At 51.1% G+C, this 25,761-nt stretch overlaps 1 protein-coding gene across 1 annotated transcript in view; it reads right to left on the minus strand.

The window, feature by feature from the left end:
* Positions 1–18,286, minus strand: part of FBN3 (fibrillin 3) — a 79,171-nt gene extending 60,885 nt beyond the window's left edge. The window contains exons 1-5 of the mRNA XM_053999564.1: positions 18,019–18,286; positions 8,722–8,804; positions 7,485–7,583; positions 4,607–4,702; positions 1,473–1,568 (exon numbers count right to left, since the gene is read on the minus strand). Coding sequence (XP_053855539.1) covers positions 1,473–1,568; positions 4,607–4,702; positions 7,485–7,583; positions 8,722–8,804; positions 18,019–18,185 — 541 coding nt within the window. The 5' untranslated portion in view covers positions 18,186–18,286. The remainder of the gene's footprint in view (positions 1–1,472; positions 1,569–4,606; positions 4,703–7,484; positions 7,584–8,721; positions 8,805–18,018) is intronic.
* Between the last annotated feature and the right edge of the window lie 7,475 nt (positions 18,287–25,761).

Here is a 25,761-nt window from a genome sequence, read left to right on the forward strand (position 1 = left end):
CTCCTCTCAGCAGCCCTGGGGATGGAGTTTTCCCTCGGGGGGGGTGAAGCTGTCCCCTGGCTCCCTGATTTTCCCTGGAAGGTCAATCCCAGGCACTCACCTGGCTGCAAACCCCCCCCAGGATCCCGTTCCCAGCCCGGGCAGAGCAGGCTCTGTTTGTCTTGGCAGGGAGGAGCTGTGTGGACACAGCTGCAGGATTTGTTTTGTCTCTCACACAAGTCTGGCTCAGCCAAATCTCTGCAGGCTTTGTGAAAATGCTCCTTTATGTGAAGAATTTTATACAAACGGCCCCAAAGTCTGCCCCTGCTCAGCCCCTGCCTCTTCCCCTCTCTCCAAGCACAGGACACTTGGATTTTCCAGCCCTTTCCAGAAGTTTCTTTCAGGAATTTCCAGCTCTCTGTTCAGTCCACCAATGTCTGGGTGGATTTGGGAATCTCAGTGCTTCAGGAGAGAAAGCTCCAGGAGCTCTGGAGCTCAGGTTCAGGGGTTTGGGGGGGAAAATCTCCCAGGGCAGAGCCAGAGAGAAATCCTCATCATTTTCCATAACTAAAGCAATTCCTGTGTGTTGGGAAAAGGCAAGGAGAGAGTTTAAAGAACCTGAAACTGCTGCAGAACAGGAGAATTGTCCAGAAAATTGGAGATGTCCCATCCCTGGAAGCATCCAAGGCCAGGCTGGAGCAGTTCCTGGATGGTTTTAAGTTCCCTTCCAACCCAAACCTCTCCACAATTCCCTGATTCTACAAAGAAGGAGACCAGAACAAGGCAAGGTGACTCCAGGGGACGTGTGGAGGCTTTTACAGAGCGTTTCCTTCTCCGCAGCCAACAAAAGTGAGGGTCAAACTTCAGCAGAGGCCTTGAATGGGGCTCACCTGCACCCTGAGCTCCGGGAGAGGCTTTTGGAGCCCCGGGAATGTTGCACAGCCCTGTGGAATTGGGTGGATTCCTGCAGGCTGGGCTGCCAGAACCCAGCTGCTGCTCCTGTCTCACCCTCTAAACCACGGGGAAAAAATCCCAGGAAAGGCAAGAGCAGCCCAATCCTTGGGAATGGAGTTGCACAGAACGAGCCCAATCCTGGGAGAGGGAGAGGCTGGAAAATCAGGGCATTTCCAGGTGCTTTGATCTCAGATCTGGGAGTTCAAACATTGGCTCCGTGTTTCGGTTTCATTTCGGGTCCGGGCCACTCCGAGCCTTGCCAAAAGTCCTATCAGAGCTGGGAGTGTCCATCTGAGCCAGGGGGAGAGGGAGGAATTCCCTGGCTCAGCCAAACCTCAGAGCCCAAATCTGCTCCTGCACACACCCAGCAAAGCCACCCCGAGCCACATCCCGGGGAATTCTCATCCCACAACCAAGAATCCCACGGAGCACCAGGAGAAATTCAACAAAACCCAGAACCTCCAGAGCTAAACGCAGAGAGGGAAATCCAGCCTGGCTTCCCTCGGGCCTGGCAGGGCAGGGAATGTGGAATTCCTTACCTCTCTCACACTGGGGCCCGGTGAAGCCGTAGACACAAGCGCAGCGGTTGGGGCCGATGCACCTGCCCCCGTTCTGGCAGCCGTTCTCACACACAGCTGCGAGGGAAAACAGAGAATCCCATCACTCCTGCTCCTGGAGAACCCCCTCCAGGATGCTGGCAGAGCTTGGGATGTCACCTCCACGTTGGTTGGAGTATCAGAGTTTGGAATATCAGCTCCGTGTTCTCCTGCCCGGAGCGTCCGCGCAGCGAACGCGGCGAAATCTGAGATTTTTGTTCTTTTTCCTTGGAAAAATTGTTCCCTGATCCTGCCTGAGCCCCCTTCTGCAAAGGCCATAAACTCCTATTGCACTGGGGAGGACTTCCTGCCCTCTGGAATCTCGGTTCCCTCAGGTCAGCGTTGGGATTTAATGGGATGAGTGGATACAAACAGGAAAATGCACACAAAGAAATGTATGGGGGAATGACAGCAGCTGGAATGGGAGAAGGGGAGGATGGATGGTCAGGGATTTAATCCCATGTGCCCAGAACAAGAAACTGAGGTCTGAGCAGCACTTGGGTGTTCCCTGAGGTAAAATACTCACTGGCTTAAAATATTCCTATCTTAGTTCCTATATTAGGAATATCAGTTCTAACTGATATTAAAATACTCCAGACTTAAAATATTCCAGACTTAAAGTATTCCAGACTTAAAACATTCCTGACTTAAAACATTCCTGACTTAAAACATTCCTGACTTAAAACATTCCTGACTTAAACTCAGCCCTGCTACCCCGAGTAGGAACCCTGCACTCAGGGCTGGAGCCAAAGGACGTTTCCTGGTAGAAATCAAGGATTGATGGAATCTGCAGAGCGGGAAGGGACCCCCAAGGACCTCGCCCTGCCCGGAGCCCCCTCAGTGCCCAGCTCCAGCTCTGATCCCGGGCTGGGATGGGGCCAGGGGGATGCAGCATTCCCGAGCCTGCCGGGATGTCCTGCCAGAGAGGGAATGCGGGATGGAGCTGGGAGCAGCACGTAGTGAGGGCTGCACGTCCCATCCCCAGCCCCGGGCTGCTGCTCCGCAGAATTTTCCCAAGCTTTTGCTGCTCTGGATGAAATTTTCCATCTGGAGCCTCTGCCTCCGGCTGGACTTTTGGGAAAGTTTCAGCACCGAGGGATCAAGCGGAGCTGAGGGGGAGTTTGGGGAGAATTGGGGGATTTTGTCTTTAAAAATCCCCAGTGGGAGTGGTTCCCACGTGGATCCAGGGATTTGGAATTTGGGAAGTTCTAACTGATCTAATTGATAACAGGTTCTTTTGAAGACATTGTGCTTATTTGCTTACTAAAGGCTTCTTAAAATGTATTTCATGGTAGAATATATATATAAAAATATAAATATATATAATTTATAATTTCTATAATGATATAATAATATATTAATATAATAATTGTAAAGTACTAAATAGAATTATATCATGATAATATAGTAAGAGAATATATAATTATAGAGATGCATAATTGTATATATAATACATAGGTGCATATTATAGATAATATATTGTGCATGTATTATCTCATGTATAATAATATCTCATTATAATATATGAGATATATTGTGAATAAACGATACATTAAATTCTATATTATGAATATATTATATATTGGAAGATATAACACATCTTATCTATATATTCTATATTTTCTATATATTACATATAGATAATATAGTATATACAATACTATCCATATCTATTATCTATATATCATAATAGATTGAAAAATCTATATTATATTAATGTATTATACATTATACTGGGAAATCAATTAATCCATTAATTATATCCAATATCTGTGTTTTGATACAGAGCTGTGCTGGTCACAAGAGAGGGCTGAGATTCCAAGGGAAGGAGAACACGGTGCTGATGGTGGAGCATCCTGGGTGCCTTTCCCCGTTCCCACTCCCGTTCCCACTCCCATTCCCATCCCCATTCCTATCCCATTCCCATCCCTACCTCCGTTCCTGTTCCTGTTCCCATCCCTGTCCCCATTCCCATCCCTGTTCCCATCCCTGTCCCCATTCCCATCCCGTTCCCGTTCCTGTTCCCGCACTCACGCTGCCCGCAGTAGGTGCCCGTGAATCCCTTCTGGCACAGGCAGGACCCATTCCCATCCCATCCCGTTCCCATTCCCATCCCATTCCCATCCCATTCTCATTCCCATCCCTATTCCCATTCCCATTCCCATCCCGTTCCCATCCCATTCCCATCCCGTTCCTGTTCCCGCACTCATGCTGCCCGCAGTAGGTGCCCGTGAATCCCTTCTGGCACAGGCAGGATCCATTCCCATCCCATTCCCATCCCATTCCCATCCCATTCTCATTCCCATCCCTGTTCCCATTCCCATCCCCATTCCCATCCCTGTTCCCATTCCCATCCCATTCCCATCCCATTCCCATTCCCATTCCCGCACTCACGCTGCCCGCAGTAGGTGCCCGTGAATCCCTTCTGGCACAGGCAGGACCCATTCCCATCCCCATTCCTGTCCCATCCTCATTCCCATCCCGTTCCCATTCCCATCCCATTCCCATTCCCATCCCCATTCCCATCCCTGTTCCCATTCCCATCCCATTCCCATCCCATTCCCATTCCCATCCCGTTCCCATTCCCATCCCATTCCCATCCCGTTCCCATTCCCATCCCATTCCCATCCCATTCCCATCCCGTTCCCATTCCCGTTCCCACACTCACGCTGCCCGCAGTAGGTGCCCGTGAATCCCTTCTGGCACAGGCAGGACCCATTCCCATCCCCATTCCTGTCCCATCCTCATTCCCATCCCGTTCCCATTCCCATCCCATTCCCATTCCCATCCCCATTCCCATCCCTGTTCCCATTCCCATCCCATTCCCATCCCATTCCCATTCCCATCCCGTTCCCATTCCCATCCCATTCCCATCCCGTTCCCATTCCCATCCCATTCCCATCCCATTCCCATCCCGTTCCCGTTCCCGCACTCACGCTGCCCGCAGTAGGTGCCCATGAATCCCTTCTGGCACAGGCAGGATCCATTCCCATCCCATCCCGTTCCCATTCCCATCCCATTCCCATCCCATTCCCATCCCGTTCCCATTCCCATCCCATTCCCGTTCCCGCACTCACGCTGCCCGCAGTAGGTGCCCGTGAATCCCTTCTGGCACAGGCAGGACTCCTCGGAGCAGCTGCCCCCGTTCATGCAGCGCACGCTGCAGCTCTGCACTGGGGACAGGGATGGGACAGGGACAGGAATCAGGGATCCAGATCCAACCCCAGACACCCCAACAACCCCACCCTGTCCCAGAGGGTTTTCCAAAGGCTCCTGGAGCTCTGGCAAGGTTGGGAATGTGCTGTTCCCTGGGGAGCCTGGGCAGTGCCCAGCACCCTTGGGAGAAGAACCTTCCCTGAGCTCCATCCCAACCAACCAAAGGCATCCATCCTTTCACTTCCCCAAGGAATCCACCCCAAACCTTTCCAGCTTTGTCCTTCCTGCAGGATTTCCCTCAAACGAGGGCACGGATAATTCCTGATGTCTCCCTGTCTTTGACACAACCCTGTCACAATCTTTTCTTTCAGGATTTTATACTTGGCCAATATTTTCCCCACCTTTTTTATCCTTGTTTTCCATTGTTGCTCAGTTTTCAGCCCTTTTCACACTTTGGGCTGTCTAATCTTCCAAATTCCTCCCTATCAAAGCTCTCTGAGGAGTTTGGGGGGATGGAATTTCCTTGGTGGAGGAAAATCATCAACTTTAAGATATTTCTCCTCCTTTTGCAAACAGAACGTGGCCTCCTTGACAAGATCCAGTTACTGGGAGAGGGTTTTTTTTTAAGGAATTTGGAAAGAAAAGCACGAATCCTCCATTCTTCCATGTGAGAGCTCAGCTTTCCCACGGGATTATGACCCACTGGATGTGACTGAGGCACTGCAGGAAAACAATAGCAATAAATAAATTGGGGATTTTTATCCTGCTGTGGACACCGAGTGTTGGCTTTAACTGTTTCCTCACTCCATGTTTAAGGAATTTGGGATTAAAGCAGCCCAAAGAGGGATTTTTGAGGCTCAACAGTGAGTTACAAACACAACTTTCCCTCTGGAATGCCTGGAACAACAACTCCTCCTCTGGAAGGTGTGACCACTCCAACTGCAAGGGCCTGAGGTTGGAGCAAATGCTGTGAAAAGTGGATTTCACACAAAAACCCCACGGAGAGCCCGGCTCTGGCTGCCAGGGAGAGGAGGGGCTGGGATCTGGCAGCTCCAGGGGTGGATTTATGGGATGGAGGCTCCTCCAACACCAATTCCAGGCTGGGAAGAGCTGGGGCCAAGCGCCTGTCCAGGAGCAGCAGGGCTCACGAGTGTCCAAGTGGGAGAATTCTGGTTTTTGGGAATGCTGGGAGCTGGGAGGGCTGGGCTGGATCTGTCTCCTCGTCTTCCTCCCGCTCCACAGCCAGGGATCAGCCCAAATTTAGATGGGAGTTTAATCCTTCAGGAAACGGAGCTCGAGGCTTCAAAGCCTTGCCTGGATCATCAGACACGACTGGGAAAAGGCTCCAATCTGGAAAACACTTCCCTACAGCCCTCAGCTCACTCAGGCAGCTCTGGGAAAGCAATTCCAGCACGTCTGGGAAGCAGAGGGGGCTGGGGAGGTGTCAGAGCTGTCCCCATGGCCGGGCTGCTCCCGGCACATCCCGAGCCCCACACCGCAGGGAGCTCAGGATAAGCTCCAGTGGAGCTCAGGAATTCAGGGGTTCAGGCCTTGGGCACAGGAAGAGCCCTGATTCTCATCCAGAAATTTCCAACCAACTGGCAAACACCCTTCCAGGTCCTGCCATGATCCCAAAATCCCTGAGGTCCCATCACCACCTGATTTATCAGAGAATCCCAGACAGGTTTGGGCTGGAGGGGCCCTTAAAGCTCATCCCATTCCACCCCTTCCATGGGCAGGGACCTTCCTTCAACCTTGGATTGTCCAAGCCTGGCTCTGTTGGAACCCCCTGTGGATCTGGAATGCAGAAGAACATCCTCCAACCAGGAATTTCAAGGCTCTGTCAGGATTTGCCAAGGTAGCAGAGGTCAAAGTTGTAGGAAAAGGAGAAATGACAGGAAAAGGAGAAATGACAGGAAAAGGAGAAATGACAGCTCGTCCTCGTTAACTTTTCCCAGGATTGGACTGGATTAATCCTACAAATTACTGGAAGGGATCAGTGGCTCTGCCAGGGATCAGCTGTGGGGTTTTGGTCTCTACTCACTCACTACTCCACCTAAACAGCCCCTTCAGAGCACTCCTAAAACATCCTTACTCCCTGGAGTAGGAAACCAAGCAGCAAACTCCGCTCTTTGTTATTCCAGAGGAGGCACAGGGGCTTTTCTTGCCTCTGGAATGCACAATTTGTCTGCTTTTCCACAGAAATCCAGCCCCCAACAGCGAATTCCAGATTGGAGGAGCCCCTGCAGAGGAGCCCCCCCCTCTCCCACCCAGCCCAGGCCCCCCGGGAATGCCAGGGCCGTGCCCAGATGGATGCAGGGCTCTCGGCATTCCTGGAATTCCTCCCTGATTGCTCCCACATGGACCCTGACTCCCGGAGTTTGGTGGCTCCAGCACCTTCCCCTCCCCGAGGGCTGCAGGCTCCGCTGCTTCCCGGGGGTCTGCCGGGAGATCTGGGGCACAACGTGGCACTTTGGGAAGCAGATCCCAGGAATTTCCTTCTGCCAGGCACCCCCTGACTGTGGCTTTGAGGGGTCACTTTATCACAAAGGCTCCTCTGCAGCCGGGCACCGATGGAAAATTAATTCCTGGGATGTCTCTCTCCACCTGAGCCCTTAAAAAGCTCCAAAATCCCGTTTATTTCTGCAGGCAAAGCACCCCAAAACACAGAATATTATATTCTGAAACACGGAATATTTTGTGAGCTCTGCCCAGTTCAGGGTGGAACCACAGGGATTCGATTCCTTTCCCTTTTGGGAGAGCACGGAAGCCCTGGGATCACCAGGAGAATTCCCTCACCTCCAGCTGAGCCGCAGTTGGGGGAGAGCTGTCCATTGGAGCAGGTGCACATGTTGGGCCGGGAGCAGAATCCATCCCCGCAGGAATTCCTGCAGATTGCTGGAGGCACACAAGGAATTACACTGGGATTGCACCGCGGGAATTCACAGAGCCGGCCCTGGCTCTGCGTTCATCCCTCGCAAGAGGAATTGTGGCAGGCACATTTTCTCTCTCTCAGGATTTTTTCACAGAAGAGCACAGAGGGAAGAAAGAGAAAACAATTTCTATTCCTGCTTCTTGTTTTTCCCATGTGGAATGTGTTTGGAGAATTGTTTACCTGGGGTGATTGCTTGGTTGGATTCTGGTGAGGATTGTTTGAGCCTGGTGGCCAATGCAACCCAACCCAACCCAATCCAACCCAACCCAATCCAATCCAACCCAATCCAACCCAATCCAATCCAATCCAATCCAATCCAATCCAATCCAATCCAATCCAATCCAATCCAATCCAACCCAATCCAATCCAATCCAACCCACCTGTGGCTGGACTCTCAGAGAGGGGCACGAGTTGTGTGTTGGTTAGATTTGGTAGTTAGAAAAAGTAAATTTGTAGTTTTAGTATCCCCTTTAAATAGGATATTAATGTATTATAGCATAGTTATAATAAAGAAATCATTCAGCCTTCTGAGCTGGAGTCAGACATCAGCATTTCTTCCCACCTGCATTTACAACAAGGAATCACCCAGGGAGGGGCTGGGGCACCTCTGTGGGCAGAGCAGGAGTGGGAAGGAGCTGAAATCCCATCCCATCTTTATCCCACAGAAATGCAGGACATCAGCCCCTTCATGGATTCTCCAGCCCAGACAGGAAGGAAAACTCCCAATCCAGGTGAGATTTATCTCAGCCATCCTCCCGTGGCCCCTTAAAAACGCAAATTCCCGCTGTGAAACACCTCTGGTGACACCAGGTTTGCAATGTCCCCATCAATTAACGGAATTATTCCATGGGAACAAGCAGGAAATCCCTTCCTCGGGAGCAAAACCTCCTCAGGAGCCTCCTGTCCCAAAGCAGGCACTGCCAGGGGACACGGTGACACTCGAGGAGAGGATTAAAGGCTGAATTCAATAACTGGGACCAGTTGGAACCATTTGGGTTCAATCGGGATTAGCAGAGCTGGGAATTCCCAGGAGCTGGGCATTCCCTCCCCGGGGGCTGGGAAATCAGGATGAAATGGATCCAGGGATAAAGGGATACTCACGGACAATGCACTGGTTCCCTCCAGGCAGAGTTTTCCAGCCGGGACAGCAGTAGGAATGGAACCTCGAGCCGCAGACATTTGGGCTGAAAAATCCAACATAATTTAGGGTTTTTCCTTCTGTTTCAGTGCCTTTGGATAAATCCAGGCTCTGCAGGAGAGCAGGGAAGAGCTCCCTGTGGGATATTTTCCCTCCATTCCCTCCTATTTAGAATTTTGGGAGGTTTTGGTCAAAATCAGTGGAGGAAGAGGAATGTGGCATCAACCCCATGGACTGAGAGAGAAGGGAGTTCAAAGTGGAGTATTTTTAATTAGGGGGCAGACACCACCTCTTTCCAAAAGGGATTCATCCCAGGATTTCCTGCAGGGATCCTGGGAGGTGGAGGGTGAAACTCCAAGATGCCAATTGTTCCTCCCAAAGTGAACCTTGCTGAGCATCTGCTAAAAATTAGCAGAGTTTCAAAATAAACCATGGGGAGAATCCACTCTGAACGGGCTGGGATTAATGATGTCCCAGGAATGACCCAGGGGGAGAAGGGAATGAGATTCCAAAGCAATAACTCCAGAAGGACAACGCTGGTTTGTAACGGGGGCAAAAAAAAAAAAAAAAAAAAAAAAGAAATACCATCTTCAGCAAATTTGGGATAAAATGAGAGTTATCAGCAGTTTGCTCAGTGCTGGGAAACACGAGCTGAAATCCCTCAGTTCCATCAGAAAGGTCAGGATAAAAGGGATGTCTTAAAAATCATGGAATTTCAGAATGGTTTGGGATGGAAAGACCTTAAAATTCATGGAATTCCACCCCTGCCAGGGATGGGGAGCCCTTCCACTGTCCCAGGCTGCTCCAACCTGGCCTTGGACACTTCTAGGGATGAGGACATATTTTTAAAAAAATAAAAGTTAAATTTAAAAATCCAGTTTTTTGGGTTTTGGGTGATTTTTTTCCCCTCCTCTCAGCTCTGCTTCCTCGGGGCTTTTCCCAGAGCTGGCAGTTCATGGATGGATCGTCCCTTCTCACCTTCTGTGCCTCTGAAAGGGCTCATTAGCTAATGAGAATTATGCAAATGAGGTGAGTGTGACCCAAAGAAGGAAGGACGGAGGGAAAACAAACGCTGGGCATCGCCTTTGTGCTCCTTAAACAAACGCCGGGATTAGCGAGGGACAGGGAAGGAGCCAGCGGGAATTTCAGTGGGTGGCACCGAGCGCTGCCCCTGGCACTGCCCCAGCGCAGGGCTGGGAAAAAAGGGGGAAAAAAAGGGGGAAAAACAGGGAAAAAAGTGGGAAAAAAAAAAAAAAAAAAAGAAAAAGAGAGGAAAAAGAGGAAAAAAAAACAAGGAAAAAAAAGAGGGAAGAAAAAGGAAAAAAGAGGAAAAAAATAGGAATAAAATAAGAAAAAGAGAGGAAAAGGAGAAAAAGAGAGTAAAAAGAGGGGAAAAAGAGAAAAAAGGGGAAAAATAAAAAAGAGAGGGGAAAAGATGAAAAAATATTAAAAAGAGGGGAAAGAGAGGGAAAAGGGGAAAAAAGGGGGAAAAAGAGATTAAAAAGGGAACAAAAGGAAAAAGAGAGGAAAAGAGAGGGGAAAAGAGGGAAAAAAATTGAAAAATAGAGAGGAAAAGAGGAAAAAAGAGAAAAAAGAGAAAAAAAAGAGAAAAAAAAGAAAAAATAGGAAAAAAGCGGGGGAAAAGAGGAAAAAAGTGGGAAAAGCGAGGGAAAAAAAGAGGAAAACTTGCTGGAACAGAGCCCTGGGATGGGATACGCTGGATGGAAGGGCTGGAGAGGGAGGAAAGGGGGGAAGCCCGGGCTGAGAATCTCTTCCAGGGGAGCAGCTGATCCCTCTCCTGCTCGAGCACAATCTCCTGACTTTGGGGTCCATCCAGTTTTCCCAATATTTTGGGAACATCCCAATATTTCCCAGTTATTTCTCCTTTCTCTCTCTGTATTCTCTGTGTAATCCCAGCTGTGAAATTCTCTCTCCTGCTCCACCAACTCCTCCAGCTTGGGGAGAATGGAATTCCCAGTTCCCACCTTCCCTGTCCCTTTTCCTTATTGGAAATTTTTTCTGTCTTCAAAGTCTCACCCTAAGCAAAATTTGTGGGAAAAACCAAATTCCCCAGGAACAGATTCAGCCAATTCCCAACTTGTTCACCTTTTTTTTTTTTGACTCCAGGTTTTCCCAACCTTCCAGAGCCACTTTTTGCTTCACCAGTGAGAATTTACCTAATTCCAGCTTCATGAGGATTTTCAGTGCCAAAAGAAGGGATTTCTGCTATCCATGGAAAAGCTTCTTTAAGGAAGAGGCAGGGAAGTTTCTTTTGGGATTATTTGTGACCCCCCCCCCGCCCTCTCCCCCTGCAGCATTTCTCTCATTGTGAAACTCAAACAAAATGAATGTGGATGACTTCAGCCTGTGGTTTTCCAGGGACAATGATCCCACCTCTCCATCCGAGCTGGAAATTTTTCCTCCAATTCAAGGATTTGCTCTGGTTTTGGTCCCTCCCTGGATTTTTGCTGCACCCTTGGGATCAGCTCTGACAATGACTGGGGACAGCTCTGGAGCCCCCCTGGCCTCGGTGGGGATCACAGGGGACAATATCTGGTGCCAAATGTCAGGGTGGGTTTGGGAAAGCATCTCTGCCCCCCACCCCGAGGGATTTGGGATTGTGTCAGGGCGTGGGAATGGATCCCAAACAATGCTGGCTTTGGGATGCTCGGTGTGTTTGTGTCCCCCTCCTGCTGCACTCAGCAGATCCCCCCAGGAAATGAGGCTCATTTCAGAGAATTCTCAGTTTGAGGAGTCCTCTGCTCGTTCCCCCAGGCCTGGTTGTGTTTGATGAGGGATTCAGAAGGGAAAAATTCCAGAAATCCCTCTGGAAAAGTCACACACTGCCCCTGTTCAGTGTGGGGACGATGACAGGGTGCTGCAAAGAGGATTCTGAATTCCTCCCACCTGGAACCCATCCCTGGTTCTCCAAAGCTGCTCCTGAGGACTTTTAGGAATGGGTTCAAGTCCCAACAATTCCAATTCTTTTTGGTTCTAAGAGCTGGGGTTTAAAGGTGAGAGGTGCTGAAAAGCCACAAAGCTCAGAACTTCCAACAGAAATTTGGATGTGTGACACTGCCAGCACAAAAATATTCCAAACTCAGCACGTAGAAACACGGGATCATAAAATCCCAGACTGGTTTGAGCTGGAAGGACCTTAAACCCCATCCAAATCCACCCCTTCCATGGGCAGGGACACCTCCCACTGTCCCAGGGTGCAGCCACGGCTGCTCTGGGAATTCTCCTCCAGGGCCTCACCTCTGGGAGATGGAAGGAATATTTTTAATTATTCTTATTCGGTTTCATCAAAGGAATGAAGGAAAACAGAAGGAAAGTCTTGCAAAGGCCGTGCAGGGTTGGGTTCCAGCTGCTCTGGGTTCAAGCCCAATAATCCTGATCATTTTCTGTTTTTTCAGCAAGAGGGGGATCTATTAAAATCTGGTTAAACACCTTTGCTTTGTCCATAAGAGCATTTTCCCCCCCTTTATTGGGTTCTTCCCACATCTCCTCTGAGTGAAGGTAGGAAAATCTCCCTTCTTGGTGCACAATTAATTCATCCCCTACAGACCAGCAAGGAACCTTTTCCTTTGAAAAAAGACTCAAAATCCAACAGATTTCCAGGAACTACTTCACACTTTCATTTGGAATGCAGCACTACCAACTCTTCCATTTTTTTTTTTTTCCCTCTCCTTAAATTCTGAAATAAATCAAAACTTCAAATACAGCCCTTAAAACTTCCAGACAAAACCCATACAACCTCTGGCTCCTCCGCCAGATATTCCTTTGCCATTCCAATATTCTCCCTCACGATTCCTGCCAAAAACAAGAGAACCCAGCCACGGCCAGGAGGCCAAGATCAACCATTTCACAACATAAATCAGGGCCCAGAGGAAAAGTGAGGAACAAAAGTCTCGAGTCAGAGGTTTCCAAGTGCTGCCTTCACGTTGTTCCTGGTGTTGTTCGTAGTATTCCAGCCCTGGCGCAGGGAACGGGGCTGGGACGTGGGGAGGACGTGGAGCTGGAAGCAGGAATGTGCTCCAGAGGTGGCTGGAGCACAGGGGCAGAACTCCAGCTGCACCTTTCCTGAAGGAAATCTGGGGCTTTTTTGCTAATTTGGTTTTTGAAGTGTTTTAATTATTGCTCTTCCCCTCCCACTCCTGCCCTCAACTCCCCTCAGTGAGCAGTTCTGGCTGCCTGAAATCCAGGATTGAGTTAAAAATGGGGCAATTTCAGCTTCTGGTGCCTCTTAGGAGCACCTTGGTTCAGAGAGTCATGGAATTGTTGAGGCTGGGAAAGACTTTGAGATCCTCAACCAGCACGGTCACCAGCATGTCCCCAAGTGCCACCTCCACGTGGGTGTGAAACCTTTCCCATTCCCAAGATTCTGGTGGAACTGCAGGGTCAGGGATAGATTCAGATGAAAATCCTGCTGGAGATCACCTGTGCCTCTCTCTGAGGACGCTCAGAGGTGCTGGAGCTCCATCCTTGACCTTTAACATCTCCCCAAAGTCAGGTCCAGCCTGTGTCCCGTGGCCCCAAATCCCAGCCCGTGGCTTTTCCCTCTCCTTTGCAGCCAAGCTCAGGGAGATCCCTGAGCTCCTGTTCTGCAGCTCCAGCGTTTCCCTGTCCATCCCCCAGTGGAAAATGAGGAGGAGGGAGATTTTGGAGAATCCCCCCTGCATCCCTGAGCTCCTGTTCTGCAGCTCCAGCGTTTCCCTGTCCATCCCCCAGTGGAAAATGAGGAGGTGTCAGAAATCAGCTGGAAGCTGCTCCCGTTCCCTTTCCCCCACAATTAATTTGGCCACCTCTTGAGTGCTGCCCTCGGGGCAGGGGTGCCAAAAACTCCTCTCCCAACATCCTCTCCCCATCCATCTTCTCACTTGCAGGGGCCAGCTCATAATTAATGGGCTTGACATAACGAGCTGTGGTGAAAGCCAGGCCTTTATCCCTCCTTGGACCCCTGAAATGGCAGTGCCAGCACAGCCCAGCCCTGCTCCCCTCTTTGTTCCACACATCCCTGCTCCTGGAAACTCTCCAAGAGTTCATTAAAGCAATAATCCCATCCCAGTCCTGCCTCAGCATGGGATTTGTCAGGGCTGGGCCCTTCAGGAGAGGCTCATTTGAAATTGTCTCTCCTTTAATGGGTTTAAGGCTGGATTAAAGCCAGGCCTGGGCTGGGATTTATTGCTCCCCGTGCCTTTATTAATTGTTATTTGGGAAAGCAGGGCTGGATAAGAGGCTTGTTTATTTTGCTTTTAATCCCCCCTTTGCATTTATTTCATGCTTTTCCCTCTGTTGAAGGAGGCTGGGATGGGAATGAGCTCTAAATAAATACAATTCCAGCAGAAACAGACCCAATCTTTGGCCTGAACTGCTGGAGCCTCTTCCCAAGGACTCTCCAAGCAGGGGCAGCAGCAGGGACAGCTCGTGTTGGGCACCTGGAGTCACTGGGAGCAACTCCTCCCTCCCAGTCCCATGGTTTTGATGGATTCTGGAGGATCTTTGAGGCCTTTCCAAGCCAAACCACTCCAGGATTCTACAAAACCCACAGGAAGTGGTTTGTGCCACTTGTGGGTGATATTTAAGAGAAACTGAACCAATGTTTGGGTGTTTTTATCTCCCAGAGTTTAAAAAAACTCCCTAAAAAGTCACCTGAGTCCCATTTCTCTCTCTGAACTTCTGCTGGGATTCTGTTTTCTCATCCCACTTGGGAAGCAACAGAATTTGGAGATGGAGAGAGAAAATGAGGCAGAGACAAGGATAAATCCCAGGAGAATTAGGGCTGGAAAACACCTCAGAGATCATCCCAACCATTAACCCAACAGGGAGGAGCAAAATGCCCAAAGGGAAGGGAAAATTGCCCGAAGGGAAAAATCCAAATCTTGTCAGGCTTGGTGACCTTCCCTTGAGTCTTGGATGTGTCTGTCCCTCCCCAGGCTTTTGGGGAAGGAAAACACTTCTGCCACGGATCAAATGCTCCAGGAATGGCAGGAAAAGCTTGTAAAACACTTTGGGAGCTGGGATAAAAGCTGTGGGAAGGGAAAACTTGCACTGGGGAATCAAATTCTTTCGTGGGACAAATAAAGCAGAGCTGCAGCCAGCCCAGGAGCCCTGGGGAGGTTTTCCCATGGGAGAACAGTCAGGACCCTGCCCTGCTCCACCCTCAAATCCAACAGCAAATCCTCAACTTTTGTGCATTTTCCTCCATCCAGACCCAACATCCACATTTTTGGATGGCAACCTCAGTGCCCAGGGAATCTCCAGTGCAGCCCGTGGGACACAGCTGAGCTCAGCTGGGTTTTCATTCCAGCTCTGTCCAAACCCCTCCCTGCGAGCCCTGGAGCCAAGGGAAGGCTCAGCCTAAGAGAGATCCCAGACTGGAGCTGGTTTATCTCCCTGAAAGGGAAAGCTGAGGGGGCTGGGAAGGCAAAAGCCAAAGCAAATATTTGCAATGGTGTCCTGAGCTGTTAAACAGACACCGGGGATAAATGGGATTAAATGTTCACTGGGTGGCTTTGGGGAAGAGATAATTCCACCAAATGCAGTTGTCAAGGTCACCCACGTGCCCACGTTGTGGAACAACCCCAGATTTAAACAGCTGAGCCAACCTTTATTGACATTTCCCCCTTGGTTCATTCCTTTGGCCACTCTGAGGGAAGCAAACCTGGAACTGGGACTGATCTGCTTTTCCCAAAGGGAAATCCCACAGCAGCAAAGGATCCTGAGGCCTTAAAGCAGCAAAAGCCAGGTCAGGGAAGATCCCAGAATGATTAAATTTGGAAACAACTTCTGAGATCATCAACCTCCCAGCACTGATCCATAACTGAACTTCCCAGGATTGTTCCAAGGACAAAGGTTCAGCACCATTTTGGGGGATCCACAGGAGAATCCCTGGGATTTTGGGCGCTGCAGGAGCTGCCTGGTGCCATCTGAGGCTACTTTCCAAGCCCATTTATTTAAAACTTGTCCCATTTCTCATCCCAAGGGCTTGGGACAGAGCTTTCAGAGGGAGACATTTCCAGCAGAAGGGCTGGGAAGGAGAGGTTTGGACACAAATCCACGGGATGGTGAAACCCAGGGAGCCCCCCCTGTGCTGCCCACCAGGAATCCCCCCCCAGGAACAGCCCAGGGCCAGGAGAACAAGGATTCCTGAGCTGGCTGCACTTCCAGCTGCACAGATTTCCCTGCCCTGCTCCCAGGGGGGTTTCTCTTCCTGCAGCAGTGGCTCCAGAGGGCAGGAGGGGAAAGGAGGGAGCAGGGTGACCCCAGCCCTGGAGCCCCTGAGAACTGAGCCAAGGCAGGACCCGGGCTGGCTGCCCTCAGGCAGGGCACGAGGGGCTGCAGGAGCCATTTCAAACCTGAGAACCTGCCCTTCACTTTTGGCATTTGGTCTCCAGAGCCCCCAGATCCCCCCAGAGCTCAAAGGGATTTGACTGTAAGGAATTTTTGCAACCAGACCTGGTCACTCCAACCCCTGAGTGCTCCAGGACCACTGAACACCTTTTCCTCTGGGTGCTGGCAACAATGGAAATACTCATTTCCTTCTCTGCCCTCCCTTTTCCTCCTGTTATCCATGCCCACATCAACTCCTCCCAGTCCTTTCTAAGAGCCAGGAATCAGCCACACAGCCCCGGGATGAATGGATGTGGCAGAGCATCATCCCAGGCTGAGGGAGATGGAAAACCAAGAGCTGGGCTTGGGAATGAACAACTTGGGTGCCTTGAGCCAAGCCTGGCTTCCCTGGAGGAAGGTGGGAATGCTGGGAATGCTGGGAATGCTGGAGGAGAGAGGATTTTTCAAGAAGCAGCTCCAGTTAATCACAGACCCTGGAATGGGTGGGGGTTGGAAGGGACCTCTGGAGATCCTCCACTGCAACCCCCACAAGGATCTGGGAGGTTTTATCTGATTTGGGAGGTTTTATCTGAGGGATGAGCGTGGCAGAATTCCTTAGGGGTCATCCCAGGGGGTGCAGATGGGGAGCTTAGATCCCTGGACAGTCGTTGTCCCTCTTTTCTGAGGCCATCGTAGCAGGAGGGGAGGCCGTGCAGGCTGGAATTCCAGGAGATTCCTCCATCCCCAAAGGCTGGAATTCCAGGAGGAGAAGCCTCCATCTGCACAGGCTGGAATTCCAGGAGACTCCTCCATCCCCACAAGCTGGAATTCCAGGAGATGCCTCCATCTGCACAGGCTGGAATTCCAGGAGATTCCTCCATCCCCACAAGCTGGAATTCCAGGAGGAGAAGCCTCCATCTGCACAGCCTGGAATTCCAGGAGGTGATTGCTCCATCCATACAGCCTGGAATTCCAGGAGATTCCTCCATCCCCACAACCTGGAATTCCAGGAGATTCCTCCATCCTCGCAGGCTGGAATTCCAGGAGGAGATGCCTCCATCCCCACAGCTCCAGCTGCAGCCCAAACCCGGCCCATTTTTGGGGCAGTGCCCCCATTCCAGCAGCATTCCAGCATTCCCCAGCCTCTGGCACTGCCCGGCCCCGTGCGTGGATCCCGCTCTGCTCCTGCCCACGGACACGGGAACGCTGCCCAGGAGCTGCAGCCAGACAGGCTTAAAAGAACTTAAAATAACCCCAGATCTGCACGGGCCAGGAACCATCTTAGAGCAGCAGAGCTGAGCTCAGCCCGGGCTGGACTCCCTCCTCAGGTGGGAAATGGCCTCAAATTTGGGAGAGAGCAGGAGCTGCCCCAAGGGACTGAGCACGGCCCCTGCCCAGGGATAAAACCCTCCCAGCACAGCCCCAGCACCTGGAGCGCAGCCAGAGGGACCCCAGGGGCAAATCCCGAGGTGCCAACATCCCCCAGGGCCGTGGGAAGGACAGGCACAGCCACCAGTGCTGGGCATGGAATGGGCTGGCTTGGAAGGGACCTTAAAGCCCATCCCGTGCCACCCCTGCAGGGCCACCTCCCACTGTCCCAGGCTGCTCCAAGCCCTGTCCAGCCTGGCCTGGGACACTCCCAGGGATGGGATGTCCGCAGCTTCTCTGGGAATTCTGTGCCCGCCCTTCCAGGGAAGACAAACCCACCCACCAGGTGGGTGTGGGGGGTCTCCAGTCCCTGCAGGTGAGCCCCAAGTGCCGTGACCCCAAAGGGAGCTCAGCGCCCAGCACTGCTCCCATGGGATCCTCCCAGATCCAGCCCTTCCTCCCCGAGCTCAGGGAATGGCAATCCTGCCAGCCCAGCTCCCTGTGTGCTCTGCTAACAACCCAAAATCTGCTTTACCAAAGAGACAAGAACTCCAACTCACCCTCGCAGCGAGTCCTGGCCCCTTCTCCTCACTCTGTTCGGGGGTCTCTCCTCGTAGGCTGCAAATCTGTCTGTCTGCAAGTCCCCCTCGTACTGTCCCCGGGCCGGTGCCACCGCCAGCACGGCCGTGCAGCCCAGCAGGAGCCTGGCCAGCCACAAATCCCCCATGCTGGCCCCAGTTCTGAGAGTCCCCCAAGAGCTTTGTCCAGCTGCAGGCTCCCTGCTGCCCTTGGAGGAGGAGGAGGATGGATTTTGGCAGCAGCCCCCAAGTGCCAAGGACCCGTCCTGGAGTCCCCTTTCTGGAAGGAAAAAGAGGGGAAAAGAGATTTTTTTTTTTTTTTTAAGGAGTTTCCCGTTTTTGAAGTCATTGATCAGCCCAGGGCAGCTCCTCCTGGAGCTGATCCAGGGGGTCACAGAAGCCCACCCAGTGTGCCCAGTGCCAGTCCCCACCACTGCCTTGCCAAATCTTTCTTTCCCAAGAGCTGGAAACCGGGAGATGCCCAAGAGTCGTGGCTCTGCCTCACACTGACTTTCCTGATGGAGAAACAAAGAGCAACCAAAGTCCTCCAAGGCAAGAGGAGAACGTCAGGAAAGAGCAGCTCCTGTTCATGGACCATCATCCCACAGCTCTGCTGTGCTCCCTGGTGTTCCAGGAGATCCCAGCTCATCCATGGCTCAGGGGACAGCTGTCCTGGCATGGGGACAGCCCCTGGCACGGCACTGATCCCCCCAGGGGACATTGGGGTGTCCTGGGGGTGGCCCCCTGGGATGGGGTGGGTGATTTTGGGGGGCTGAGGAGAAAGCAGGAGAGACAAGGCTGGGATCGGGGGGGAGGAGATGAGAAATCCCCAGGGAAAGGCTCTAAAAAGGGATCCCATTCCCAAATCCCCCAGCTCTGCCCGTGGGGAGCCCATCCTTCCTCCTCCTCCCGGCCAGCAGCGGCTCGGGATGCAGCTCTCACCTCAGGACCCCCAAAATTTGGTGTTGCAGGAATGAGGAATCCTGGATGTGCCCCGGAGTGGGAACAATCTGTGCTGCGAGAGGCCCCGGGTGGGGAAGGAGAGGCCCCCGAGCCACCCCTGACTGTCCCCCCTGCTCTCCCACTGCAGCTTTCCCGGGCCAGCCCAGCCTCGAAAATCAGCCCAGACAGGACAGAAAATGTGTCTGAACCAAAAAAAAAAAAAAACAACAAACTAAAAACCCCCAAAAAAACCCAACCAAAAAACCCCCCCCCAGAAAAAAATAAAAAATCCCAAACCCTAAAACTTATTAAAAATTAATTAAAATTAATTAAAAGTTCAATTTCCCTCGCTGCTCGCAGCGTCCCAGCTGGGAATGCCTCAGCTCTTGAGGGCAGGAATTTTTCAGGCTCTAAGGTTTCAAACGCAGGGAGTGAGGAGAGTGGGAAGGGGAAAGGAGACAAAGAAATGCCCTCCCTGCAGCCCCCCGAGCTCCGGCTCTGCGGGCTCCGCTTATCTCCAGCCACACAAAAGGCAGAGTGTTCCTTCCCTGTCCCGCAGCTGCCGAGGAACGGGGCACACGGAGGAGGAAAAAGTGGCAAAAAAAAAAAAAAAAAATTAAAAAATAATTACAAAATAAAAAGTCACAAAAAGTTTCGCACTCCAGCGATTTAAAGCGAAGGAATTGCAGCTGCATCCATTTCCCCGCGGGGGGATGAGGAGCCTGACAAATGATCGATACACGGGACATTCCCGGAGAGCTCACACAGGCATGGAAAAGTCATTTACAGCCGCCAGAGAGTCGCAGCTTCAATGGAATAAAAGCCTCCAAAAGTTCTTTGCAGCGCTGAGAAATTCCAGCAAACCCCACTTGTGAGAAAGACACTGAGAAAGCAATGAGAGAATCAAGCCCTAAAAATCAGATTTTAAACCGGTTGGGAAGGAAGCAGGAAAACATTTCCAAGGCAAGGCTGTGAGTGTGAAATGAAATAGATTAAAAAAAAAATAATAATAATAAAAAAATGTGCGAGACACAATCAAACAGAGAAAGGAACCGATAAAGAGAAAAGAAATCAGCTGTGCAGCTCCGGGGTGAGGCGGAAAGTGGTGAAATACCTTTGAGTCCTGGAGCTGGTGATGTGCCCAGAGCTCCTTTGTTTAGTGGAGGTCTGGGCAGGACAGAAGGGACTGCAAGGCTCACTCCTGGGGAGAGGAGAAAAGGTACAGCCTCGTCCAGGCCAGGGGGAGGGCCCGGGCGGTGGGAGTAGCTCAGCCCAACATCCTCCAGCCAAAATTCTCCGAGGAGGGGCTGGGGGAGAGCTCGGCTTCAGCCCGGTGGCACCTCGGCATTGCCGGGGCTCTGCCTTAGGGGAGGCTCCCATCCCCAATTTCGGTGACAGCGGCTTCGCTTCAAAGGGCTCGGGGGGTAATTAGGGCTCAGTCTTAATGAACCGGTGGTGTGGTAGAGCAGGGGAAAGCGTCAAGTGAAAAGCACTTTTCTGGCTGATGGTTTTCCTGGTTTTAGTGGAACTCGCCCAGCTGCGATCCCCAGTTTCGGCTGGTGACAGGCTGGCTTCGCTTCAAAGGGCTCGGGGGATAATTAGGGTTCAGTCTTAATTAAGGGGGAAGTGGTGGTGTGGTAGAGCAGGGGAAAGCATCAAGTGAAAAGCACTTTTCTGGCTGATGGTTTTCCTGGTTTTAGTGGGACTCGCCCGGAACAATGAAGTGTAACTTGCCTGAAACGTGGATTTTTGAAGGAATGGGCAACCCAGCCCAGGATCTTCACACCCAAAAGTTACCTTGGCTCCAGAGGAGTAAAAAACCTTGGAGGTTAAGAAGCATCTTGTCAAAATAAATGATTTTAAAAATAAAAGTGTGTTGCAGATATTCAGTTTTTCTTCCAAGGAAGAACTTTGTCAGTTGGGAGTTCAATTCTACTCTTTGGCTCTGTGAAAAAAACAAAACAATAAAACCAAAAAAACCCCGATTTTCCTCTGCCTCTTGCTGTAGGCCTCACGACCCATGGCTTTTCTTCAAATAGAATAAAATGCACATAAATCCTCTCTCTGCTCCGTGCCACTGCACACCCACGGCTTTTCCCAGGGGTGGAAGCCCAGAACTCTCCCTGGAAAGCCCAAATCCGGCTGATTTCCAGGTCCGAGGCGTTCAGAGGAGCTCCTGCACCAAAGGGGATCCAAAGGGAGACCCAAGGATTCCCCACAGTGACCCCACATCTGCTCCAGCCCCGTCCCCTCCTGACCCCAGCACGGGAGGCTCCAGCTGCAGCCATCGGCTCAATTCCCGGCGGAGCCGGAATTCCAGGAGAGCCCGAGCCCTTCTCCTGCTGCTCCCTTTGAAACCCTCGGCGTTCCTTTGTTCCCAGCCCTGTTCCCAGTCAGCCCCTGCCGGCTCTGGAGGGGTCAGGAGAGGCTCGGCCTAATTAACAGCAGCCTAATTAACGGCGACCTTGCGGGATGCCAGGGGAAAGGCAGAGGCGGGAACGGAGCCGGGCAGGGAACGCAGCTCGGGCAGGAGACAATTCCCACTCCCATTCCTATTCCCATTCCCATTCCCATTCCCATTCCCATCCCCATCCCCATCCCATTCCCATTCCCATTCCTATTCCTATTCCCACTCCAATTTCTATTCCCACTCCAATTTCTCACTCCCATTTCCCATTCCCTTTCCCATCCCCATCTCCATCCCCATCCCATTCCATTCCCATTCCCATTCCCATTCCCATTCCCATTTCCCATCCCCATCCCATTCCCATTCCATTCCCATTCCCATTCCCATCCCATTCCCATCCCCATCCCATTCCATTCCCATTCCCATTCCATTCCCATTCCCATCCCATTCCCATTCCCATCCCATTTCATTCCCATTCCCATTCCTATTCCCACCCCAATTTCTATTCCCACTCCCATTTACCATTCCCATTCCCATTCCCATCCCATCCCATCCCATTCCCACTCCAATTCCTATCCCCATTCCCATCCCATCCCATTCCCATCCCATTCCCATCCCCATCCCCATTCCCATTCCATTCCCATTCCCATCCCATTCCCATTCCATCCCCATTCCCATTCCCATTCCCATCCCCATCCCCATCCCCATTCCCATCCCCATCCCCATTCCCATTCCATTCCATTCCCATCCCATTCCCATTCCCATTCCCATCCCATCCCCATCCCCATCCCCACTCCCATTCCCATTCCCATTCCCATTCCCATTCCCATCCCCAGTCCTGCCCCCATTCCAGCTTAAATCAGCCTGGGCTTTACCTGCCGGGGAAGGGCAGGACTGGGACATCCCACGGGAAATTAGAGCCAGGCAAGACCCAAAAACGACATTTCCCCCTGGAGGAGGAGGAGAGAGGCCTCAAACCCACCTTAGGCTCAGCTCAAGGAGCTGTCACAAAGTGCCCAGCAAGGGTTTCACCTCTTAATGAGCGAAGCACAGTGGAAGAATGCTTGTAATTAATTATTATTGTTATTAATTACGTGCTTGGGGCAGAACCCTCAGAGAAATTGAGTTTTTTGCTGCCCTGAGCAGAGTGAGAAATGAAGAGAAAGGAGGAGTCATTTAGGGGTGATTTGATGAACATTTTCGCTTGACCTGAACACAGAATTTGATTTTTAGATGACACAAATGTGGTTTCAAAGGGCTTTTAAATTAATTTTCAATTATTGTATTTATCCAAGCTTCTGAAATGTTGTGCAGAAAAGGAAAAAGCAGAGCCTATAACTTCACCAGTAGTGAAATCAAATATTTGCAGATGATTCATTATCTGCCCAAACTATTTAACAAACCCAGAACGGATTTATGAGTTTTCCTGGATTCAGGAATTTTTGCCATGTGTCCTGTGCAAGCAGGTGGAACTTTGAGCAATAAATAATGCAAATGAAGGCAGAGAAAAAGATCCAATCTCTTCATTTTGGGGAGCTGCAGGGAGCACATGGAGGTGGGAAAATCCTATGGGAAAATGGGATGAGATCCTCGTTCCTTAATGCCACTGGAATCATGGAAATGCCCAGGGGAGGGGGCTTAAAGCTGCTTTAAAAGTTGTTAAATTCAACATTTACATTTTAATGCTCAGCAAGCTCCTGGCTCTTTCTCTGGGAGGAAAAGATATCAGGAATTGGGAAATCAGGAATTGGGATATTGGGAATGGGAAATCAGGAACTGGGAAATCAGAAATTGGGAAAGCAAGAATTGGAAATCAGGAATTGGGATATTGGGAATTGGGAAATCAGGAATTAGGGTACCAGGAATTGGGGTACCAGGAACTGGGAAATCAGGAACTGGAATATTGGTAATTGGGAAATCAGGAACTGGGAAATCAGGAATTGGGATTTCAAGAATTGGGATTTCAGGAACTGGGATATCAGGAATGGGAAATCAGGAATTAGGAAATCAAGAATTGGGGTACCAGGAACTGGGATATTGGGAATGGGAAATCAGGAACTGGGATATCAGGAACTGGGATTTCAGGAACTGGGATATCAGGAATGGGAAATCAGGAATTAGGAAATCAGGAACTGGGATTTCAGGAACTGGGAAATCAGGAACTGGGATTTCAGGAACTGGGAAATCAGGAATTGGGATTGTCCAGCTGCAGAAGTGAAGCTTGGGGTGGCCCAGTTGGGGATTTTCAGTGCCTGAAGGAGCCACAAGAAATGGAGAGGGACTTTGGGCAAGGGATGGAGGGCACAGGGAATGGTTTTACATGGACAGAGAGGGGGTTTAGATGGAACTTTGGGAAGAAATTCCTCCCTGGGAGGATGGTGAGGGCCTGGAATGGATTCCCAGAGCAGCTGGGGCTGCTCCTGGATCCCTGGAATGTCCAAGGCCAGGCTGGAGCCCCCTGGCACAGTGGAAGGTGTCCCTGCCACGGCAGGGGAGGGATGAGATGAGATCTAAGTTCCCTTCCAACCCAAATCATTCCAGGATTCTTTGATCTCCCAAGTCTGACGAGAGCTGGGAATTTGGGTGTCAGCCCTGATTCCTTCACCTCTTCCCTTCATTTCTGCATCAAAGCTGAGCTGGTTCAGCCCCATCAGGGCCTGTCAGGAACCCCCAGCAAAGCTGCCTGAGAGCCCCTTGAACTTTTCCATTCCTGCCTTTATTAAAAAGCGTCACCTAAAAACTGCCTGGGCTAAAATTAGCCCGTGTTGCTTCTCCCAGGGTGACACAACTGCTGTCAGGGCAGCAACAGCTCTGAACCGTGATGTCATCTCAGAAAAAAAAAAAAAAAACAGGGGGAAAAACAAGCAAAAAAGCAATTTCAGGCCCTTGTGCTGCAGCCCCTGCAGAGAGCCGGGGTCAGGGAATGCGGGGTGGACGCTGCTGCTCTGTCCTGGCCAGCCCACGCTGCTCACTCTGCTCAGAGAGCAGGGAAGGGAGGGATTTATTCACGGGAATGGGCTAAAAGGGGCTGAGGGGGATGAGGACAGGCTGGACCTGCAGTGCTCAGGATTTCCAGAACCTCCCCATGGAATTGCAGAAGGAATTGGAGGCCAAAAGTGGCAGCGAGCAGCACACTCAGGAACCAGCCCAGACAAAGCTTTCCTCAGGGAAATTGTTCCACAGCATTAACTCCTTCCCTGGCTTCCCTGCCCCACACACACCCAGCAGGGTTTTGGCCCCAAACCAGGCTGGTTTCTCCTCCTCCCTGACGTTAAATCAATAATCAGCTTGCAGCACCTTCCTGCCTCACCTTTGGCTCAGTCCAGGGACCTCTGTTTGCCAAAAAAAAAAAAAAAAACAAAACATTTAAAAGGTCCTGTGTGAACACGAGGGCTCCTGAGAACTTTCCAAGCCAGGGAATTCAGAGGATGAGCCCAGGTGATCCCAAGGATGTGAATTATCCCAAGGATGTGAATTATCCCAAGGATGTGAATTATCCCATCTCCTGGCAGCAGGCAATACCAGGCAGTGGCTGTCACCTCCTGGGATGATCCACACAAATCTGCTCCTGCACCTTGTCCAGATGCCCTTAAAATGTACCCCAAAAAAATCCTGAAGGTAAAGAACATCCCAAGGGATGCCTGTGGCAGCCACAGCTCCTCTGGGAATCTATTCCAGCACCTCACCACCCTCCCAGGGAGGAATTCCTGCCCCTGCATTCACTGTGGATTCACTGGGATGAGAGTGTGCCCATCCCAGGATTTTGGGTTTGGACAGGACCAGGTCAGACCTCAGGGAGCTCTGAGTGACCTCAGGGCTGGGGCAAAGAGCCAACAGAATTCCCTAAATCCTCACTGCCTCCTGCAATTCCCAGGGCTGGAGAAACTCCCGAATTTTACACACCTGTGGGAGGACTCAGGGATTCCAGGGATGTGGGGTTGGGACTGAGGTGCCACCAGCCAGGGCTGATCCCAGGTCCCACCGTGTGTGTGTGTGTGTGTAACATTTCCAGCCTCCGAGCTTGTGACCAGGGGTTGCAACATTCCTTTTGTTTTCTAGGAATTCGACTCCACCAAGGAGGGAAACCACAGGGAAATTGTTTCAGTGTGTGCTCTGGATTTTGGGAGAGGAGGGATGGGGCCGAGGGATGATGTATCACACACAGCTCCACAGCCAAGAGCTTTAGAAAAACACCCTTTGCTTTAAACCCGGGGAAAGGGACTTTTTCCCTCTTTGGCTTGGCAGGGGCTGAGCCCAGGCAAGGGGAGATCAAAGCCAGGCGAGGCTGCTGCGAAAAATCAAGCCCTGGACATTTATTAAGATTTTATTCATAAAAAGCCCTGCTCTGAGTGCAGTGGGATTTCGTTGTGGAACTT

The sequence above is a fragment of the Vidua macroura genome, chromosome 26 (assembly GCF_024509145.1).
Source record: "Vidua macroura isolate BioBank_ID:100142 chromosome 26, ASM2450914v1, whole genome shotgun sequence".
In the NCBI taxonomy this organism is placed as follows: Eukaryota; Metazoa; Chordata; class Aves; order Passeriformes; family Viduidae; genus Vidua; species Vidua macroura.